Source organism: Tursiops truncatus, chromosome 2, assembly GCF_011762595.2.
Source record: "Tursiops truncatus isolate mTurTru1 chromosome 2, mTurTru1.mat.Y, whole genome shotgun sequence".
Classification (NCBI taxonomy): Eukaryota; Metazoa; Chordata; class Mammalia; order Artiodactyla; family Delphinidae; genus Tursiops; species Tursiops truncatus.
This window is the reverse complement of record NC_047035.1, coordinates 171,285,045-171,308,730: the sequence shown is the minus strand read 5'-3', so window position 1 is coordinate 171,308,730 and position 23,686 is coordinate 171,285,045. Positions and strand designations below refer to the sequence as shown.

Genomic DNA, 23,686 nt, shown 5'->3' with positions numbered 1-23,686 from the left:
GTTAAAAAAAAAGTAAGTTCTTACTGAAATCATGCTGGAGACATCTGTTATTGCACTTAACAAATTTGCTGAGTGCAAGTAACCTTTAAGAAAATAGAATCATGAAAATAGTTATGTTCAAAGCTCAGAGTTAGAATTGTCCTTTGTGTTGGAGGATTCTAACCCATCCTATTTTATCCTATTCTTAAAGTTGACAAATATTTCACGAAGACAAGATCTCCCTCCACCCCCGCCCCCGTACCAAACTGTTAAGCTTTTAAACAAAGCTTGAACTAATGAAACTTTAAAAAAATGTATTCAACTTGAAATGCGCTGTGGTATGACACCTGTTTCTTAAAACGAATAACAGAATAACAAAAAACTCATCAGTTGACTTCAGTATCACCTCAAGAAAATAGCAGCTTGCCCGCTAGTTTTGCTAGTTTTGTTCTTGTGGTTGAATAGAACAGGTGTAAAACAGTGTTACATCTCTCCATAATATCAAGTTGCAGAGCCTACTTAAGGGAGTAATTTTTAAGTTCAATGGTATTACATACCTTCACATTGTTGTGCAACCATCACTACTCTCTATCTCCAGAACTTTTTTTCATCTTTCCAAAGTGAAACTCTGTACCCATTAAACAATAACTTACCATTCTCCCTACGCTGCATCTCTGGAGACCGCCATTCTACTTTCTGTCTTTAGGGTCTTCCTATGAGTGGAATCATGCCGTATGCGCCCTTCTGTGATTGGCTTATTTCACTTAGCATAATGTCTTCAGGGTCCCTCCACGCTGTAGCATATGTCAGAGTTTCCTTCCTTCTTAAGGCTGAATAACATTCCGTGATATGCGTGCAACACGTTTTGTTTTTCCATTCATGTCGGTCAGTGAACACTTGGCTTGCTTCCACGTAATGCTGCTGTGAACATAGTTGTCCAAATATCTCTCTGAGTTCCTGTTTTCCAGTCTTTCGTGTATATACCCAGAAGTAGAATTCCTGGATCATATGGCAATCCTATGTTGAATTTTCTGAGCAACTGCCACTGTTTTACAGTAACTACCATTTTACATGCTCACCAACAGTGTACAAGCGTTCCGATTTTTTCACATCCTCACCCAGTACTTACTATGTTCTGCTTTTGTTTGATAGTAGCCATCCTATGAGTGTGAAGTGGTGTCTCCTTGTGGTTCTGATTTGTATTTCCCTGGTGATTAGTGATGTTGGGTATCTTTTCGTGTGTTGTTTGGCTATTTGAATATCTCCTCTGAAGAAATGTCGATTTTCTTTGCCCATTTCTTAATTGCTTTATTTGGTTTTTGCTGTTGAGTTGTAGGAGTTCTTTACATATTCTGCATATTTAACCTCTTCTCATATATATGATTTGCAAATTTTTTCCCATTCTTTGAGTTGCCTTTTCACTCTGTTGATAGTGTCCTTTAATATACAGAAGTTTTTCATTTTGAAGCAGTCCAATTTATGTATTCTTTTTCTCTTTTGTTGCTGTGCTCTTGGAGTCACATCAGAGAAATCATTGCAGAATCCAATGTGATGAAGCTTCCCCCTATGTTTTTTCCTAAGAATGTTATGGTTTTATCTCCTATATTTAGGTATTTGGTTCATTTTGAGTTAATTTTTCTATATAATATAAAGTCAGGGTCCAAATTTATCCTTTTGCATGTGGATATCCCATTTGCCCAGAAGCATTTGCTGAAAGGTGGCTACTTCTTAAGCAAGAATTGTTTTAGTGGATGTTTCCAAAGCAATTTCTTACCATTTCAAAGGTCGAACAGATAATGATTAAGTTGTGCATCACTTAGAAGTAGATTTTGACCTCTCACGAGTTGAAGAGTCCTGAAGATCTAAGATCATTTACATCCCTCAGGAAGAAGAAATAACGTAGCCTCCTAGGGCAAAGAAGGAAGATATGAAAACTGCAGGACATCCCACTGGTCAAAGTACGTCTGCCTGGTTTGCTTTTTCCAAACGGCCACACTCAGTTGGGTAGAGCGGCCTCCCTCCTACCTGACAACCTTGGAGGTTGGTGAGGAAGATGTCCTCACTTTTTCTTTGGAGTTTGGTTATTTTATTGACATTTGCTGAATCACATGGTGAAGCTGGAGGACTTGCGCTGCAGAGACAAAAAAGAAATACTGACCTCCAACAGTAAGTAGACACATGGATTATTTCTGCTGATGGACTAGGGTGGGTCCTCATCAGTTTTCACAAATAACCAGGTAAGCAAAGGTGTAATTTTTCTTGAGGAAAACAATGATGTTAAAAACAGATAGGGGAAAACAGTTGTATGGTTGTATGGAAGTATCTTTTTATACACAAACTTTCCATTTATCATTTTGCAAATTAGGCAAGCATACAATTACTAGGAGATATCTCCAGGAAATTTGCAAAGAAAGAAATGGCAGATGGGCAGGGAGAATTTGGTTGAGTTGACCACAAAGCAAAGGTGTATGCAGTCTGTCGTTAGTCGCTGAGAAACTCTGTTCTTTAGACTTCAAAGCTATGTGCCATAATCACTGATACATTCTCTGGCTTGGATTATGCAGACCTCGAATGACTGCAGAGAGAGGGAATTTAGTGTTTCTTACTGGATCAGCTCAAAACATTGAATTTAGAACTGGATCCCGGGGAAAAATTAAATTAAATGATGAAGACCTTGGCGAATGTTTACATCAGGTAATACACTGGAAATGCATTGAAGTAGTTTTGTATATTTGTATATGGTTACTTGATTGAACAGGCCTATGGGGTTTTTTTGGTTTTTTAAAATTTATTTTATTATTATTTTTTATACAGCAGGTTCTTATTAGTTATCTATTTTATACACATCAGTGTATACATGTCAATCCCAATCTCCCAATTCGTCACACCACCACCACCACCCCCTGCCACTTTCCCCCCTTGGTGTCCATACGTTTGTTCTCTACATCTGTGTCTCTATATCTGCCTTGCAAACCAGTTCATCTGTACCATTTTTCTAGATTCCACATATATGAGCTAATATATATTTGTTTTTCTCTTTCTGACATACTTCACTCTGTATGACAGTCTCTAGGTCCATCCACGTCTCTACAAATGACCCAATTTTGTTCCTTCTTATTGCTGAGTAATATTCCATTGTAGATATGTACCACATCTTCTTTATCCATTCGTCTGTCAATGGGCATTTAGGTTGCTTCCATGACCTGGTTATTGTAAATAGTGCTGCAATGAACATTGGGGTGCATGTGTCTTTTTGAATTATGGTTTTCTCAGGGTATATGCCCAGTAGTGGGATTGCGGGGTCATATGGTAATTCTATTTTTAGTTTTGTAAGGAACCTCCATACTGTTCTCCATAGAGCTGTATCAATTTACATTCCCACCAACAGTGCAAGAGGGTTCCCTTTTCTCCACACCCTCTCCAGCGTTAATTGTTTGTAGATTTTCTGATGATGCCCATTCTAACTGGTGTGAGAAAGAGGCCTGTGTTAATCTGTACTTTGAATCTTTAGCACAGGGAACATATCGGAGGTGAAACAAGTCCTTGGAAAGAACAATGCCCTAGGGTTAATGAGGGGTACAGGTAGTATTTCTAGCAGGAAGTGGCTCACTGTGTAGGCTTATTTACTGTAATCCACAGAAGGTGCAGAGGGTGATAGTGGGGCCTCTTTACAAGGGGACCGAGGATGGAGGGGGACCATAGAAAGTGGTAGATGTGACCAGTTTACTTTTGCCACACAACAGACTTGGCCAGTTATTCTCCTGTCTTATTGAATGCTTTCAGTGCTCATTATTTTCTGCATCACGCAGGCCTGTCCGTCATAATGTTAGAAGTTGGTATTTAGAGCTGCTTATGGGCTGTCCACTGTGCTCAGCACTTTGTGTGCATTGTCTCCTCTAACCCTCACAGCTGCCCCATGAGGTTGGCGTTACGATTACCCCTTCAGTAAGGGAGGTAGAGGAACTCTGCAGCCACATGTCCAAAGACATACATTAAATGGCTGAGCCAAGATTTAAAACCTGAACAGTCTCATTCCAAGCCAGGCCTCTTTACGTGCATTCTAAAGGGAAAATATGCAGATGGAAAATTCCTTGATATATTGTCACTGAAAGGGTAAATGGAATTATGCCACGGCCATTTTAGTCCAATGTTTATTATACGTGGCATTGTTCTGGTTTTTCTAATAATGGGCAAGACCTCGGGGCTTAAAATAGAATATACTACTCAAATTTTAAAAATGTTATTCTTATATACATGATTCTTTCACTAGCGTTCTCTTCCTCCTCCTTTTTCTTCTCCTCCTTTTTCAAATTAGATCCAGGAAAACAAAGATGATATTACGAACTTAAAAAGAGGTGCAGTTGGTCTGCCTCAGAATATTTCCAGTCAAATCCACCAGCTCGATTCCAAGGTGAGTCTGACCTCCCCACCCTCAGAGCAAATGGGTTCTCCTTAATTCAACCTTGTAAATAATTCTTTTTCAGAAGATATACCAAACGTGTATCCTCTTTAGAAATGTAGTGCTGTGATCGTGGGCTTTTTGGTTAAATGACCCAGCTCTAGTAGAGGGTGTAGAGGTGGTGATGGACCGCGGTTGGAAATTCTGTGACCAGAGCTTGTGGCGTAAGTCGGCTTTGCTCACGTGCTGATAGCACAGGGTGGTTGGATCACTGTCACTTAGGAAAATTCCCAGAGTCACCAATGCACAGAGAATCAACGAGACGACTTATCATTGGGTTGTACTTCTTAAAAAAAAAAAAAATGCATGCCATAGAAGAGAGTAGGAAGGAAGGGAAGCCTGGAAGGGAGAGAAAGGAGTAGGGAAAAGGCAATAAGAAAAGGAACAAACAGATAAAGTAAGTCCGCAGCAGAAGGTATTAGGAAAATATGTCACAGGCTAACATTATATGTGACGTGCCTTTGAACCAGCTAACGGATGTTTTCTCCTCCCTACTGCTAGCTCGTGGATCTTGAGAGAAAATTTCAAAGGTTACAGCAGGTAAGTCCCGTAACTACTAGATAGCCAACATCTTTCATTGAAAATACACTAGAATCATTGATGGAGCTGGTATTCTTAAGGTGGATGGAGAATCAATATCAAGGACTTTGCTTTTTCCGTGATTTAATTCTCATCACAATGAAAAAAAATTTTTTCGGAGTATAGTTGATGTACAATGCTGTATTAGTCTCTGCTGTACAGCAAAGTGACTCAGTTATGCATCTACATATAGCCACTCTTTTTTAGATTCTTTTCCCATATAGGTCATTACAGAGTATTGAGTAGAGTTCCTTGTGCTCTACGGTAGGTCCTTATTAGTTACCTGTTTTCTATATAGTAGTGTGTCTATGTCAATCCCAATCTCCCAATTTATCCCTCCCCCCACCTTTTCCTCCTGGTAACCATAAGATTGTTTTCTACATCTGTGACTCTCTGTTTTGTAAATCAGTTCATTTAATTCTCATCACAAGTCATGCTTCCCAGGACACAGATGAAGCAAAGTGAGCCTCAGAGAGATGAAGGTCGCTGGGCATGTGAAGTCCTCTGACTCTGAGTTTAGCCGTCCATGTGCTCCGCCTCTTCTGCTGGCGCTTTTTAACCGTGCAACTTCAGGCTGAAGCTGGTTAGCTAGCGTCCACCCAACTTGCCGATTCTGGCATCCAGGCCTCGGCTTTCCAAGGCCTTACATTTTCTCTAACGTTAAACTTAGAAGTCTAAGCTGTATCTCAAAATATTCCAAATCTTAAAAGTATATTTGCCGGTAATTAAATCTGAACAATTGATTAGAATAAACCTTCCATAACTTTACTACATGCTTGTAAACTAGTCCTTGTGATTTTAGACTTCTTATCCCTTTTGTAGGGAGCTGACATTTTTGAGACTTTCATGGGAGCTGTAAGCTTCCACGCAGAGAAACGCATAGAAGGTCTCCATATTTTAAATTTTGAACAGAAGCAAGGGAATCCCAGGTTAAGAATCCCTGCTCTAATGTTCTTGGTCTGTTTTTGATTATGCTTCACATGTTGTCCTCTACTTCGGTGTTTTACATTTGGTGAACAAGTTCATGCATTCTTTTTGCTGGCTTTGGTAATAAATTGCCCTCTCAGCCTTTTATCTTTTTATGGAGTAGCTGAGGAATTAGAAATGAGCAGGGCGCAGCACGAGAGTTTTCAGTCTCCTAGAGTGCTTCTTCATTCCCACCAAAGGTCAAGAACTGGAGGCCATGGTCCAATTAGCTCAGACTGTCCTCCCTCTGCCCATCCCCCCGGGAAGAGTTTTTAATGATTTAGGAATGGAAGTGCCTGCCTGCCTTTGGATGGGGCAAGTGCGCTCTGGGCACCACAGTCCCCCGAGTTCCCTATTGTCTTCCTCCTGACTGCTTGCGGATCCCACTTCCTGCTGGGCCCCCGTGGGCTTTTGAGTTTTTCATCCTCAGCGTTGTCGTGTATGCCAGAAAAAACTCTAAGTGAGTCTGTGGTTAATTTTTAATAGTATCCTGTGATGGACAGAGCTAATGTGGTACTGGCCCAAAGATAGACAGAATAGTGCAAGAAAACAGAGGCCAGAAAGAGACCCCCAAAGGTATGGGCACCTGACTTATTACAAAGGTGGAGAGAGAATGGGCTTTGCACTAAATGGCGCTGAGTCAGCCTGCCATCCTCTGCTCTCAGTTTCATCTGCAAACGGAGGGAACAGACTTCATTTTCTCTCTGAGTCACCAAATATTTTTTTTTAATGTGAAGAGTAATTTGCCCCATCTTAATTTTTAAAACAGAATTAGACAAAGATTAGGTGAAATTAACGGGATAGCTTTCCTTGCATAATCACTTGTCCTCTCTAAAGAAGTTTCCTCTGCCCCCAAAGGCATTACATATCTTACAAGACTGGAACTGGTAGCTGACATAGGGTAAGATTCCCCAGGTTCTATAGACAAAGGCAGGTCTGTCTGTGACTCTGGTCTGAAAGCAGTCATGTGAGCACGAGACTGGAGGGTGTATCTAACAGGCCACATTTCCAATAAAGGGTCCTGGAGTGAAAAGAGTTCAGTTATCTTAACCCAGGGGAGGAGGGGTGGCAGCAAAAGATGATCCTATTTCAAATGCTTATCTGGAGGCACCAAAGATAAGAACAACAGCAACAGAACCGGAACAAGAGAAACGTCCATGTGATTCCCACAGCTGAAATCTGGACCCGTGTCCACCAACGTACGTTTGTCAGGTGAACAATGCTTTCCCAAAGAGTAGAGTGAGAATCCTCGCCTGCCACTCATGCCTCATCCCATCCCTGGTTAAATGCACGTTAATAGTGAAGGAATGTGAATAGGCCTGATGATATCAAACGCTTTGTTTTTTCATAAGAGAGTTGATATGAAGAAGAATTTAAGTAATGGATTGAAAGTCTGGAGGAAGACCCTCCATTGATCAGGAGTAACATGTAGTTTTATACACATACCCGCTCTGGAACACGGAAAGCACGATTGTCTCGCTGACCCTCCTGTCTTTGTTTCAGACACACGACAGAAAGGTCTGCAGCAGCAATCCGTGTCAGCACGGGGGAACCTGCCTCAATCTCCAGGATTCCTTCTTCTGTATCTGTCCCTCACAGTGGAAGGTGAGTCACTCGGGCTTTGGTTAAGGATGGTGAGTCAGCATCGGTGGTTTCCTTGGAGTCCTTCAGACATATTTAATTCTCCATCCAAGGTTTCTAGGATTCTGTGGTCTCCTGAATCAGAATGAATGACACCATGTACGCCAGCATCCAAACAGCGGCGGGCATGATTCTATCCCCCACTGAATACTAAGCCATCTTAAGGAGGGTTCACTGGATTGGATACGACATGTTATTCGGGCTAGCATGAATTTAAATTGTTCAGCCTTGAAAGTACTGAACAAATCTTGATATAGCCTGTACATTTTCCTGCCCTTTTCTATTAATGGTGAACATGTTCCTGACATGTGCATTAAAAAGAAATTATGTGACTATTCCCAGGCAGAGCTCCATAGCGAAATGAGGGTTAGCCTGTATAAGGATTCTTCTCTTGTGACTGGTGTGATCCGCGAAGAGCTCTTTGTCTCTGTTGGGCCATACCTGAGTTCCAGAGGAAGGATGACTGGAGACCAGTCTCAATTTTAATGTATTTGGCTCGACCAAGGATTTCTTTCCTGTCCGTGTTTAAATCCTTCATCGTATCCTGTGAAGACTGGCCCCGGATGCCTCTGTGACCTGCGACACTTGACTTTGTTCTTTGTCTGAACGCAGGGTCCTCTGTGCTCCGTTGACGTTAACGAATGTGAGATTTACTCAGGAACACCCTTGGGCTGCCAGAATGGAGCCACGTGTATAAATACAGAAGGAAGTTACAGGTAACTTTTTTTCTTTCCTTTTTTTTTTCTTAAACCAGTAAGTATTTATTTTTCATACTCACAGGTCTGCATATTAGCCACGGTGGCTCTGCCTCATTTCGGTTTGGTCTGCGGGTCTCGTTCTTAGGTGTGGGCTGGAGGTGTCCCAGCTGCCTGAGAAATGTCCTTCTCATGGCCAAGGTCAAAAGCCCCCAGAGAGTTAAACAGAAATATGTAACGTCTCTTAAAGCTTTAGCTCAAAACTGTCACTTTTGCCTGTTTTTTTGTTTTTTTTTAAAAATATTAGGGTGTGTTTTTTAAGGACTAAGACATCCCCTGGTTAAAAGTGTCCAAGATTAAGTATCTGTATTACCAGCAAAATTAGGTGCTCCATGGGGAAGTCACGTGGTGCTCATTGAACATACACATAGCTATTGACTTAGATGGAAGAAAGCTTGTGTGACCTCAGCTCTCACCCCATGAAGAAATTCTTTCTCTGGAATCTCTGAGGAACGGGAAGGAGGCCACCATGGCTGGGGTAGAGTGAGGATGGCCCGGGGCAAGATGAGGCTGAAGGGTTAGTAGGAGTCACAGCATCAAAGCGGCAGCCACTGAGGAGCCTTACATAGAAGAGGGAGGGACCCCCACCCCCACCCCCCGCATACCAGCGAGCCCCTGCTGCCCTCACTCCACAGAGCGGAGAGCTGACAGATCACATCAGGACATCTCCATTCAAGCGCTAAGTGCAGTGTTAGCCGTAACCAGAGCAGAGATTGAACCGAGGTTTTCTTCACGCGGTTAGCGCTCACTGTCTTTCTTCAGTTGGCCATCAGGCCCTCACCACAGTCGTCAGGCCTCCCCCATCTTCTCTTCTGATTGCCTCTGTCACATGGCTCGTCCGCAGCACTGTCGAGCTCCACTCAGGCATCGCCCTCTGCGGGAAAACTCCCCTTCCCTTACGAAGCCGACTCAGGTATCCCGATGCGTCCATGCTCCCTTCAAACTCTAGGAATGTTGGTCTTTAAAGCTACACTGGCTGATGCACTATCTTGTTAAATAATCAAGTCCAAACATGTATGGCAGGTCAATGTCAGACTGTTTCTGTAGTTTCTTAAAAATCACTTTAAAAAACCCTCAAACCTCTAGACATTATCTTTCCCTATAGTTTGGTGGATCTCCTATATTCTGTGATTATTAAAAGATAAAGAAATTGGTTCTGTTATGACAAAATCTCTGGGTGTGACCTCACTGGAGTAAAGAGCAATTATTTACTCTCTCGCTAGTGTCCCTGATGTCTTGTTCTTCAAGTCCCTTGTAACAATCCATTCTGACCTTTCCAGCAAAAATGAGCACAGTAATTTTGGTTTTGGCCTTGTCATCTGTTAACACATGATTTTCTCAAAGAGCAACCGCAATCTTCCTCTTTTTCATTTAGTTGATCCTTTTGTTCTTTTGACCTGATGTTAAAAATGTTTGCTCATTGCAAGTTACAAACTTCACTCATTCAGGCTTCTGGTGGATGTGTCTGTGAGTTTAAGTGTCACGCACATTGTACCGCCTGTGATGTAAATGAACTATTACATTATTAAAGAGCCTTTTGCTCTCTGGATTTTGTTTCTCATTTAAAGGAACCCCCTGATCCCTGCTTTTATAAACATTCAAGCTTGGGCCAGATCCAGAATGCAGGTCTAATCTTTCATTGCCTTGAAAGCATTATCTCCTCATTTCTGTTTATGGGCATTTATCAATGAGAATTGCTGCTTGCAGATATCAGTGGCAAATCACTCCTAGCATGAATCATCCCGCCTTCCCGTTACTGAGGAATGTCCTGGAGATTAGTTCTCACTCTTGATCTTGTGTTATCATCACTGTCTTCTGGAGTCTTGCAAGTCAACACAATAACAGATGTGTGCAGCAGGGAGTGGAGACCCATAGACGAAGGCAAAATCGTTTTTTTCCCCCCAGGACAAACTTGTATTTTTACCCCTGCAAAACGGAAAAGAAAAGAAAAATTTTAACACAAGTATTTGCTGCATGTCAGAGGTTAATTTTTCCAGATACAAACGAGAAGGAGGGAGGGAGGGAGGGAGGGGGAGAGAGAGAGAGAGAGAGAGAGAGGGGAGGGAGGCCATTGTATTTGTTGAGAGCTGCCTAAATGGCAGATTCACCTGGATAGGGCAGCACTGAATTATTTCCTCTTGCACCGTCCTATCAAAGAAAGCCCGGGGCCTGATTGTGCTGACCCTGGGAATGGTTTTGGTTTCTAGTTTCTGCCCTTCATAGCGTTGCTGGAGTACGCTAGGGAGCACAGCACTTCACTCTGGTTTCTTCTTGCTGTGGGGATGCTTTATGAAGCCTCACAAATTCCAGCTGATTATCTGTGACCTAAATACTTTCATTCAGGCATATGATGAAGTCTTTCTGAAGGAATAAAAGAGCATGTATCGAAAAATGTACATGAGCATAAGATTAAACGCTTGCTCTGTGGAATCTATGTGGAATGAAACAAAGATCCTTTAGATATTTTCTCGAGTTCTACTGATTACGTGAGGTGAAATCCTTGTTAATCCGTAGCTTCCCTGAGACTAGAAGCCCCTTCTGGAAACTTCTGTGGGCAGTGGATGAAGGCAAGCTTGAGACCCTGTCGGGTAATCTGGGTGTGCAGACATGTGTCTGTGGCGAGCAGGGTTTGCTCTGGATTTGCAGGCTTCTCCATTCTCTGACTCTTAGAGCCCACTCACTTGAGGGAGACAAAGGAGTCTTTATTTACGGGGATTCATGACTTTTAATTATAAAGACCTTTGAAAGACAAAGCGCTATGCAAATACTAATTCATTGGAAGCCCCATTTCACAGAAAAATTTCTGGTAAAAATTCTTTCTTGGAGTAACGAAAGTAGAGCAGGAAAAACCATCGTCTGTTTCCCCGACTCCTGTGGCTCGTGGTCTTGTCCCAAGCGCTCAGACAGCTCACAGGTAATGTTTTGCCAGTTCTCGATACTGTTATTGCCTCTTTATTCTGAAGAAGTGATTCCTATTGTTTCCTGCTGACTATGGGTGTAAGACAGTCCGTGGGACCCACATTTGCCATGCATGGACGGTGCATGTTATATACCTCAGGCTCAGATCTAGAAGGCTTTCTAGGGCAAAAAAAAAAAAAAAAGTTGAGGTTTTTGTTTTTTCTCCAAGAACACAATGGTGTTTATCATATTTTATTTTACTTATTTCCATTCTTATCACTGGTAGATTTTAAAACAGGCAGAGCTTATGATGGAGGATCATCTGGTTTTAGCTCAGATTGTAGTTAAGTATTAAACGTATTACATCTTTTAGTTAGTCAGTTATATTAATATTGAACCACGGAACCAACACAAGTTAAACTATGACCATGAAAATATATGTGACCTCGTCTCACCTGCCAAATGCACTTGCAGCGTTTTTGAAGATGGAAAAGCCTAGTTTTTCTTCTGCTGGGACCAAATCAGCCATAGAAGGTCGTTACAAAAGTGACTTCTTCAGGGAGGCATATAATTCACTACTCTTTTTCCTTAAGGGTGTATCCAGACACCTTGAGAATATACATTTTGCATGCAAACACTGTTACGTTAAAAAGACATGTAAAAATGGAAAGTCTTCAACTAACTGTCCCTTTCAGAACATGGGAATGCGATGTGGAAAAACAATAGTACAGGGATAACACTGACCTACGTTTTAATTCATCTTCTGCCAATTGCTAATTCTGTGCCTTGGGCAATTTGAACCTTGCCAATAAAATGGGATTAAAAATACTTGTCTTTGAGGATCATAGTAAGGAAATTGCTCTTGTATTTGGCTTCCTTCCTCCCCTTAGGCTTTCTTCTTCTCCTCGTGTTATCTAAACTTAATGAAAGAAGTATACTTTGTAGCTCATGAGGGAAGTGCTGTAGGATTAAAATATATTCTTCTCCAAATGACAATAGCAAGGGAGAAGGAAGAGAGAGGATTTAACTGCAGCTCTTCTCAAATTTCAAGTCCTTTTCCAATAGTAAAGCACTTAGTGATAAGATAAATGCACACTTTCCTGAGCACTTCCTACAGGAAAATGCCTTTAGACCCCAAGGTGAAAATAGTGTTCATAGATAGGCACTTATATTTTACAAGAAACAGAGGCAGAGGGAGTTATTATTACATGGTCTAAGGTGAAGAGTTAACAGGAAGGGTCAAGACCTAGGCAGTCTTGTCCCATGGGTTCCTGAATACTCAGGCTTCTCATACATCACAGACTCAGAAAGCTAGTAATCGTTGGTTTAAAGATTAAAAAAATTTTCTTTTGGTGGGTGGAGGTGCTGGTAAAATAAACTTTTAGCCAGGAAGCCACCTGGATCAGATCCTCAAATGTGTGCAAGAGATGGTCCAAAGTCCTGCCATCTCCAAGAGTCTAATTAAATTGTCTGAAAGAATATTCTGTGTAAGGCTGGGAGAGTGAAGAGGAAAGGGAAGAGAATATGAGAGGGGGAGTGTGGAAAAAGAGAGATGAGAAGAAGATAAACAGCTATGGGTAAGGAATGAATAATTGAATTTCTTTTGAAGTTTAATCATGTATTGCTGTCAATCTATGACCTTAATGAGAAAGGCAACCTTGGAATGCTCAGAAATGTGATTTATTAATGGAACAGGTTTTACAGAATTAGATATTGATGTTGCAAATTGCATGGGACACACTTATACCAAAAAAGTATTTATCTGAAATGCAAATTTTAAACCGGGCATCCTGTATCTTTATTTGCTAGGCCTGGCAACCCCACATGTGAGTGCCTGAATGGTATTCACCATACTCTGACTCTCCATCTCTGGCCACATTCGTTGGTCTCTTTCTTCCTGAGAACCCACTCGAAGGTGCCACCACTGCAGTTGTTTCTGGGGCCTCCACGGCTACACAGAGTTCTGTGCCCAGAGTGTGGCTCCCAGAGCTTCTCCAACAGCCAAGCTCCCCTTTCCCTCACTGCCAATCACACACTTGTTTTTATCCATGGACATCAGCTGAGCTCTTTGTGCCTCAGCACATATCGTTAAAAGCGCTTCTTTAGGGCTTCCCTGGTGGCGCAGTGGTTGAGAGTCCGCCTGCCGATGCTGGGGACACGGGTTTGTGCCCCAGTCCGGGAAGATCCCACATGCCGCGGAGCGGCTGGGCCTGTGAGCCATGGCCGCTGAGCCTGCGCTGCTCCACAACGGGAGAGGCCACAGCAGTGAGAGGCCCGCGTACCGCCAAAAAAAAAAAAAAAAAGAGCTTCTTTACCAGGTAGACCGGCCCCTTTTCCAGAACACTCAGAAACTAGTTCACGGTCCATGGCCACACAGGTCCTCCTTGTACCTTGACTCTGCCCTCGGCCCCAATGGCCAGCATGGCTCAAGTCAGGCAAACAGTGCCCTGCGGGCCTGGCTCTCAGTCCATCAGCTGTGCTCAGACCTGTGTAAAGAAGTGTAGCTCAGTGATTCCTCTACCTCCCCCACCCACTTCCCCCAGCCATCTCACACCATCCACGTTCCCTCTGAAGCTGCAGGACAGATATAAAACTAACTCAGCAACTTTAAGATTAGGATAGCTTAAAACAACTTTGCTTATTTGATTATTACTGAACTGAAATCTCATGACAAAGCACCCACAGCTAGTTTAGGTAATATGTGTTAATTACATCTTGTGAGTTACAATGTGACAATGAAAGAAATGTTACTATGTTAACTCCTGTCTTATGGATAGAAGTGTTGCCCTTGTAGTATAATCATCATCATCATAGACTCTGAGATGTGGATATACCACTGTCCGTGAGGTTATGCAAGCCTAGAGAATATTCGGGAATTTATCCTTTCAGTCAAGGTCACCTGTGCTTACTGGCGTGTCCAGCTGGTTGGCCTATGAACGGCTGCGATGATCTCTCCCTTTACCGTCCTGATGAACTCCGTCCCCCTTAGTTTATAGATGGCTGACCTTTGAAAGAACTGTTTGATGACCTGATAGCAGAAGAATTTATAGTGGTAGTCGTGCCCTCTCACCCCATATTTGAGATGATAACACGTTTACTCAATCTGCCACTTAAAGAAGCACACGGTGATTTTCTCCCAAGACGCCAGCCAGGAAGTCTGGTTTGCTGGTTTATGATTCCACGTGAAGATCACTGACCCGCAATCGGAATTACTGCTATTTTTTTTATTGACGCTAAGAAACAGGTCCTGACGTTGTGCTCTGTGTGACCAACAGTTGTCTCTGCTCGCCTGACACCCACGGCCCCCAGTGTGCATCCAGATACGATGACTGTGAGGGGGGTTCCCAGGTGCGCTGTGTCCACGGCATCTGCGAGGATCTGGTCCGAGTGCAGGCTGGAGAGGTGGGTGTCTTCCGGAGCGGGACCCCTCGGGAGAGGCCTGGGTATTAGTTCCTCGCTCTGCGTAGCTGTGTACAAGCTGGACCCTGTGGGGCTGCAGAGGGGAGCCACGTCCTGCCCTTAAGCCGGCCTCAGATGAGGAAGGTTGTGACCGTTGTCTATAAATAAACAGAAAACGGGACCCAGAGGTTGATTTCATTATATAAATCCGAGCTTTCTTTTTTTATGATTCGTCCATGAATCTCCCTGTGAGGCATGACCTTCTCTTGGCCTTGTGAGTTTTAATGTTGACAAGACATGGCAACACAAAAGGCCTGCCCTTGTTTGCAACCATTTTAAGGAATCTGGATTTTTCTGGCCCCTGAGCCCCTGTGACTGCTGCAGACTCCACTTCCCTGAGCGTCCCCTGTGCTCTGGGTCCTGGCGACCTTGATTCCTGGCCTTCAAGGTCACCCAGCCCTGGCCCACTTGGCCTTGCTGGAGACCTTCCGGTCTTTATTTTTAGTTCTATTTTTCTGCCCATGTGATGGAAAATGGTTCCCTTCCAGCCGTGGTGAGAGGGGTGGTGGTGGGTGGAACCTTCAAAAAGGAAACAAACAGAATTGACTTTCCAAGGTCTGTGCCTACATGGGTGTTTTTCCCTCTAAAACCAGAGCAGGCTGAGTTGATTGACTTTAATTATATTGACTTATAGCTCTTGATTGTTGTTACTCTTTCCCAGGCATCTCTGGGGGCAAATGACAGGTTTCCCTTATTCTAAAATAAAGCCGTTTCTCTTTTTTTCATGGCTGGTCTAAATGCTTAATCATATGGGAAGAAAAAGAGAAGCCACTCGATTGGTCTCGTGGAAATGAACGTTAGAGGAAAGATCAGCTGTGGGCTCGGAGAGATTTTCAAACGCTTTTCATGCTCATTTTCCTTGATTGCTTTTTCTCACACCCTTGTCGTCCTGCCAGCCCAAGTACAGCTGCCTCTGCGATGCCGGGTGGACGGCCCCGTCGAACAGCACGGCCTGCACGCTGGACAGAGACGAGTGCAGCCTCTGGCCCCCGCCCTGCTCAGCGCTTGTGCAGTGTTTCAACACACCGGGCTCCTTCTATTGTGGCGCCTGTCCCGCAGGTATATGGACGTGTCCCCACCCGGCCACAGATGCCTGGCAGCCAGGCAAAACGCCAGAACCGAGTTCCTTCCACTGCCGAGGGATAAGAATGCCATTTTCAGGACACCTTCCGATCCAGTTTCATGTCCCGATGCACTAAATCCCGCTCCAGGCCATCTTACTGCTGCAGCAATTCAACAGAAGAAATGGGGGGTTTGTCCCAAAGTGTGCCGGAGTCAGATCTCGGGGCCAGGGTTAGCCATAGAGTTCGGGAGGTCAAACGTTTGGTTGCTATGGCTGTGAACCGATTAGACTTGAGATCAAAAGACATGTGCTCTGGTCCCACGTTTCGTATGAACCAGATGATTGTAGACTTGGGCAAACTGAGCTCTGACTGTGTTCACTGGAGTCCAGTAGTCCTCACCTGGGTGTGTCGTTAGAAGACCCTGGGGCCTGGCTGTAAATAGGGTCGTCCAGCTCCATCACAGACCCAGAGAGACCGAACCTCCAGGGTAGGTCCCTGAGAATGTGGACTCAGGGCTCAGAGACTGCCTGGGTTTGAGTCAAAGCTTCATTTCTTACTGTGAGATCACCATCCTCCCTTCAAGGCATGCTTGCAGAGCACCTACTGTGAGCTGAGCACTGCTCTGGGTGCACTGGTAAGCGATCGACCAGACCCCAGAGAGTTTACAAGGCCCGTCTGCATGCACTCCCTGGGTGTTCTTAGAAAGCGGAACCCAAGGAGAATATAATAACGGCAGCTATTCCTTATGAGAATGTCATTAAGGCACTGTGCTAGGCAATTTCTAATTCATGCAGCTACAACAGAAACAAGAAACGGTAGGAATTAGTATTATTCCCATTTCGAAGTGTAAAAACTTGAACCTCAGAGAAGGTAAATAACTTGCCCAAGATCTAAGAGCTTAGCCTCAGTCAGGATCCAAACCCAGGTCTGCTTGGCTCTGGGTGAGAGCTGAGCTGCTGGGTTCTCCCTTATCCTCTCTTGCCAGGGAACCTCACGTGCCTGTTGGTTCACTTAGCAATGTCTGGTTTAGTGACTTTCTTCATCTTACATGTTTAGATCTTGTACAACTAGAAAGACACCGAAGAAAACACGTCAAGACCTTTTCCTTCTTAGTTCTCAGGGGCAAGCAAAATGTGCAAATAATCATGTTCTTGAAGGTAATTTGCCAATGACAGTCTTTAAAAACTAGAAATCAGAAAAGTAAATCATTTAAAGTATAACCTGGGCAAAGGTGTTCTTACATTTTTCTTTTCATTGTTGGAGAGGAAAAAGAGAAACACAAACTTTTTGTTTTCCTATCAGTCACCTTAGTTTTCCCTGAATATCAAAGCAATATATGCTCTTAAAAAATATAAAGAAACTATAAAATTATGAAAAAAACAACAGAAAAAAAATATAGTCATCACTCAGAACCACCACTAATGTTTGAACGTATTTCCTTCCAGCTTTTTTCTATGCATTCAATTATTCACCCACAAATACGATAATTTTCTTAGGTAGATTTTTAGAAGGGGTCCCTACTTAGATCAAAGAAAATAAATATTTTAAAGGATTTAAAATGTTTTAAAAATTCTTATAATTTTAAATCATTTCAATTGAGTAATAAAACTCAACAGTTGAATAAAACAGCTGTGTCTCAAGTAACATGATAATCCCTTCCTTCTTCAAGCCCCTTCTCCTGATGAGACCACTCTTAGCAACTGGTTCTCTCCTCTTCTGCCTTTTCCTTCACTCATACAAACACACAGACCTATATGCAGGTTTAAAAACAATTCTTTCCCCAAACTGGGATCACAGCTCTGCATATATTTCTAAAATTTGGTATTTTCAATTAAAATACATAAGGGAAAATTCTTTCAATGTGTGTGCACATGTTATTAAAATAGCTTTTAGCATCCAGTGGTATAGATGAGTCATAATATTTTCAGCTATGCTCCTATAGACCATTGAGAGTTTTTTTTCCCATTAAACAATGCTGCAGTAGATACCAGCTTACCTACATCTTTATGTACTGATAGTTTTATCATTGCAGAATAAGTTTTAAGAAGTGGAATTGTTAGTCAAAAGGTATGTATTTTAAAATTTTAAATGAATACTCCTAGATCTCTTTCCCGATAGGTTTTATTAATTTAACTTCTGACTAACAGCATATAAGACTACCCCATGTGCCCACCTCTTTGCCGGAATTTGATCGTAAGTATTTAAAACAAGTTTTGCCAATCTGATAGGTAGAGTATATCTCATTTTAATCAGTGGTTCCTTACACAGTTAAGCAGGTTTTCATGTGTTTTTAACTATTGAAGAGCTAACTTTTCAAACCTGTTTTTCTAGGCTGGCAAGGAAATGGATACATTTGTGAAGATATCAATGAATGTGAGATAAGCAATGGCGGTTGTTCTGTGGCTCCACCTGTTGCGTGTATAAACACACCTGGCTCTTACCACTGTCGTCCCTGTCCACCAGGTGCTACACCAAATTTCCTGATACCCTTACAGGCAAAACATGCATTTGAAAACAGGCTCTTGTGTTCCGTTGTAAATATGACTTACGTCTAAGGAGACAAACTGAATAGGGCAAAAAGTTTTACTTAACTTATGGATCCAGGGCACATTAGTTCAGCTATGTTATAAGAAAGAAAGAAAACATATTTTGAATATCAGTGGAAAACAATAAGCCTTTACAAACTGTGAAATAGCCTCTTGAGATAATGCAGAACTTGACAGATTTTCTCTATGGATCACAGACGTATTGTTACCACAAATAATTTATTAATATAATGAACTCATGAGATGTTTTCCATATAAAGTTTACTTAATAACAGACATAATAGTAGGCATACCATACATGTGAGTTTCCCTTCTCTTCCGGAAAGAAGTCATGACTCCTATTCTCTAATCTAAACTGAGTTACTATCCAAGAAGTTCAGGGAGTTCTAAGGGGTAAACTGAAACCCTGTATGTTTTATTAACATGAAATAACAGTACTTTGGACTTTTAGAATAATTCAGCTCCAAGATCTTCAAAGTCACTGTAATTAAAAAATGTCAACTTCCTTAGTGTCAGCACTTTCTAAGTCTCCCAGTAGTTTCATTTGTCTTCTTAGTTTTATTTGTGTCATTAGAAACAACCCTGAATGTTGTTTCTGAAATCAGTTTCCTAATTCTTGTTGTCCGTTTTATTTTTTTAATATTTATTATTTTATTTATTTATTTGGTTGCACTGGGTCTTAGTTGTGGCTCGTGGGCTCCTTAGTTGTGGCTTCAGGCCTCCTTAGTTGCGGCATGTGGGCTCCTTAGTTGTGGCAGGTGGGCTCCTTAGTTGCGGCTCGCCAGCTCCTTAGTCATGGCATGCGAACTCTTAGTTGCGACATGTATGTGGCATCTAGTTCCCTGACTAAGGATTGAACCCAGGCCTCTTGTATTGGTAGTGTGGAGTCTTATCCATTGCGCCACCAGGGAAGTCCCTGTCCATTTTCTTAATTATGGAATTTTATTTATGACATATTACATTTACATTTTATGTTTTGATGGTGGAAGATCTGTGGTTGGTCTGGTTCCTGTGATACTTGATTCTCAGATTGGGATTCTTCTTGCATATTCCTGACGTTGCTTTTCATGCCCCTGCTCTTGCTGTGATCAGGGTACCAGGGCGATGGAAGAGTCTGCGCCCTCATAGACCTCTGCTCGGTCAATAACGGAGGCTGCCACCCACTCGCGTCGTGCTCCTTGGTTCTGGGTAATGACTCATCTCTCCCTCTGGTTTGGGGTATTTTAATATGACCTTGTAAAGCAAATCAACATTTTAAAATCAAAATCCTCTATTTTCAAAATTCTTACTTTGGTCTTCAAACCAAAAGTTAATCCATGTTCTAAAACTATACATTTGGATTTTAAAAATGCAATAGGCTATGCTCTTTTATTATCTGCTCTAATTTTTGCAATTATTTCCCAAGATAATTAAGCCAGCTGGTAGATGCATGACTGTATTCCAGCAGGAAGGAGAAAAGGAGGAAGGAGGACCTGTCCGCTCTCTTTAAGGACTCCCCTTTCTGGGCCTTTGGCTCCACTGAGCCTGGCTGCAAGGGAAGCTGGGAAATGTAATCTTTATTTCAGGTGCCCATGCCCCCAGTTAAAATAAGGAGTTCACTACTAAGGAGGGGCAAATGGATCTAGGGTGAAAACCAACAGGGTCTGCTGTGCTGCATAAAAGAAGCTTCACCTCCTACAATTTAAAAAATACATACATATTACTAAATTTCCTCCCAGAAAATGTATCAGTTTATATGCTCATTTAACAGTGTGTGAAAATATGCATTTACCCCACCCTTGACAATAAGGGGTACTATTGCTAGTTTTAGTTTTGGTCAATTTTATAGGCAAAAATTGCCTTCTCATTATTTTAATTTTGATTAAATCAAAAAACTTTCTGATTACTAATAATTCATAATGAATACTTTTTAGATATTTACTGTCCCTTTAAAACTTTTCTTTCATGTCCTTTGTTCATCTGCTTTCTTATTGATTTGTAACATTTCATTAGGTACTATGAGGATATTATCTCATTATCTTACGTTTTACATGTACTTTTCCTGGATGTTTTTATTTTAATTTTTTGGTTGTATTTTCTATTTAGAAGTTTAAAATTTTTATGTAGTCAAAAAGGTAAATGTTTTCTTTTGGGGTCTTTCCTCTGAGAATTTGGTCTTCCCTACCAAACTCTTTAAAAATAGTCAAGTACATGTACTCTCATTTATTTTTAATATTAAAATCTTTGATCTTTTTAAGATTTGTTTTTATCTATAGTGTCAAATAGAGGTCTAATTTGATATTTTTGTCCAAATAGGTGACCCCAACTCCATTTATTGAATAACGTATCATATCTCTCGTTATTTCAAAATACCACTTTTACTTTTGCTAACTTGTCATATCACATATATGCAAGAATATATGTGTGTATATATGCATGTATATATGTGTATAACTCTTTAAGTGTTTATTAAATGACAGCCCACTGAAGTGGTTAGGAGCGTGAATTCTAGAAGACTGGATTTTACTTTTCCCGTGGCTCCACCATGTTCTAGCTGTGTGTCCCTGATGAAAGGCACTTGGTGTCTCTGTGCTTTGTCTTCATCTGTAAATGGAAATTATAACAGTACCTATTTATAGGGTTCTTGAGAGGATCAAGTTAGTCAGTATGTGTACAGTGCTTGCAACAGACACTGTCCTCAGAGGAATGCTCTTTCCTGCTGTCAAGCCCTCCATGATAAGAAACTCCCCTTTTCCTTGGCATGCCTCCCATTGGTACACAACTCAGGACCATGACATACAGGCTGACAGCACCAGTGTCAACCTGCAAATAAATATTGAAAATGTGTCATGTCTTTCTTATTCTTAAGATAAAAACTAGAAAAAAAAAGATTCTCGTATTTTCTCTTCACACCTCGCCTTGTCTGCCCCTGGGGACGTGTAGACTTTGACGACTCCTTGTTTAGAGGACGGAGCCTGAGCTTTGTTACTGGGTCAGAATGGAGGGGACCTGTATTTACGCGTCCATTTGTATTTCTAAACAGGTTCCTTACCTGTCTGCACCTGTCTCCCGGGATATACTGGAAGCGGTTATGGGCCAAATGGATGTGTGCAGCTCAGTAACATTTGCCTGAGTCACCCCTGTTTAAATGGACAGTGCCACGTGAGTCCTTTGCTCTTCCTGGGGAGACTGCGTACTGGAGAGTAATTTTAGTTTCGCTTCTGAGAAATATGTTTTCTATGATTCATAGATTTTAAGGTAATGATTCAAACTTAAGATAAAGAACTGTCAGTAACTTTCAGGTAAAAGGTAGGTAATAACTTTAGTTCCCAGGAAAAACCAAGGAGTTCATTTTTTCTCTCAGTGATTTACAAAGTGGTAAAACAAAGCCTGCAGTTTGACCCAATACATCTGATTTCTTATACTTTGCAATTACCGTTTAAATGAATCAGTACAAGTTAGGCTACTGGAAGATGCTTATGGTTCGACACCTTCTACACAGAATACACAGCACTGCTGTTCTTTATCATTTGGCTTGGTTCAAGTTTATTGTCTATCCCTTTGTTCTATGACATTATGTTTCTTCTGCCCTTAGGAAACAGTCTCTGGTTATCTTTGTAATTGTGAATCGGGTTGGGCAGGTGTCAACTGCACAGAAAACATCAATGAGTGTCTGAGCAACCCCTGTCTGAATGGGGGAACCTGTGTTGATGGCGTTAATGCTTTCAGTTGTGAATGCACACGTTTCTGGACTGGATTTCTCTGTCAGATTCCCCAGCAAGGTATGCTCAGCATTTCTTGTACGACAGATGCTCACAGGTTAGAAGTATCATCCTTGAGTATGTCCTGCTGCAGATTTTGAACCTGCTTTCTTGTTCCGTTGCTCAAAGGCTTAGAACTAAGTCTTCCCTTGCAGAAATGGTATGAAATTCACAAGGTAAATATATATTTCAATTTAAGCCATAAAAACCTTTTCACCAAAGGAAAAATTAAATCCATATTTGCCACTTTCATTATGTCCACTTTGAAAACAAAATATGCTAAATGTATTGTAGTTCTCTAAGAGAGAGTTTTCTCTATAGCAGCCGTTTCATTTCCCGGGAATATTACACGTAATCATGTCACGCTCCTGCTCTCAAATACACAGTGGCTCCCTCTTGTCTGTTAAATAAAGTTTGGGACTGTTTTTCAATCATCCTCTATAACCAGGCCTCACCCTATCCACCTAACCTTATTTTTCACTGGTTCCTTAAAAATACGCCTTTCGAGCCAGACAGATTTCCTTCTCTCTTGACTCCATATGCCACCGCATTTCGACTGTGTTCCTTTATCTGGGAAATTTCTCTCCCCAAACCTCTCCAGATTCTTCTTTGCTTCCCATCCAAGTGTATCTGTCCCTCAGGAGTACTTCTTATTCAGCCTCCTCCGTAAAACCTCCACCCCTCCCTCATTCCTCCTGATTCTGAATCGGGACATTTATTGAGACTGCTGTGTGTTTACAACTCTAGTAGAGCCTGTGGAGAAATAAGCAAGCAGAAAATAAAATAGTCTCCACCTATTATCAGCTTACCTTCCAGTTGAGGAGACAAGACGATACACAACGGCCGAGGAGAGACGGGAGCTAAAGATAAGAATTAAAGTGTGTCAGGTGTCACAGAGACAGAGGGAATGGGTGCCGGAGAAAACCCCAAGAGGCAGGGAAATTCAGGCGGAGATGAGGAGACATCAGCTGGGCTTTGAACACGAGGTGGGATTTGGGTGGATGTTGAAGGGAGACGGGGGAGAAGAAAGAATGGCAGGGCTTTTGTCTCCAACGAGAATTACTCAGAGTTCTCTGAAGGCTTCGGCAGCAGGGCGAGCCTTTCCAGAGCGTCTGAAAAGCACAGTTCATCTTCTTTTCCTTTGCAGTTTGTGGAGGGTCCCTCTCAGGGATGAATGGAAGCTTCAGCTACATGAGCCCTAATGTTGGTTATGTCCATGACGTGAACTGCTTCTGGGTTATCCGAACCGAAGAGGGAAAGGTAATACAGTGTCTCCCATCCGAATGTACACTTCATTTATATGTATGGACATGTAGTATGTGTATATATTACATAAAATACACATAATGATAATTCCACTATATGATAGTTGAATTATCTGTACTATATATATACTAATTATCTACAACTATCATCATACCTTATATTGAGGACTTTCTAAGTATCAGGCATTGGGCTGAGTATTTTGTAAACCTTTCTCAAAACTTTATACTAATTCTTTGAATTAAAGTACTAGTATCCTCATTTTATAGATGAAATAATGGAAACTATGAGAAGATAAGTAATTTTTTAAAAACATTCCTTAGCTGGTAATTGGACT

At 41.8% G+C, this 23,686-nt stretch overlaps 1 protein-coding gene across 1 annotated transcript in view; it reads left to right on the top strand.

Moving 5' to 3' along the window:
- Positions 1–2,032: 2,032 nt before the first annotated feature.
- Positions 2,033–23,686, top strand: part of CUBN (cubilin) — a 266,027-nt gene continuing 244,373 nt past the window's right edge. The window contains exons 1-13 of the mRNA XM_019933506.3: positions 2,033–2,145; positions 2,544–2,673; positions 4,295–4,390; positions 4,940–4,978; positions 7,487–7,588; positions 8,237–8,340; positions 14,553–14,679; positions 15,633–15,795; positions 18,132–18,263; positions 19,439–19,534; positions 21,369–21,487; positions 21,921–22,107; positions 23,234–23,346. Coding sequence (XP_019789065.2) covers positions 2,033–2,145; positions 2,544–2,673; positions 4,295–4,390; positions 4,940–4,978; positions 7,487–7,588; positions 8,237–8,340; positions 14,553–14,679; positions 15,633–15,795; positions 18,132–18,263; positions 19,439–19,534; positions 21,369–21,487; positions 21,921–22,107; positions 23,234–23,346 — 1,521 coding nt within the window. The remainder of the gene's footprint in view (positions 2,146–2,543; positions 2,674–4,294; positions 4,391–4,939; positions 4,979–7,486; positions 7,589–8,236; positions 8,341–14,552; positions 14,680–15,632; positions 15,796–18,131; positions 18,264–19,438; positions 19,535–21,368; positions 21,488–21,920; positions 22,108–23,233; positions 23,347–23,686) is intronic.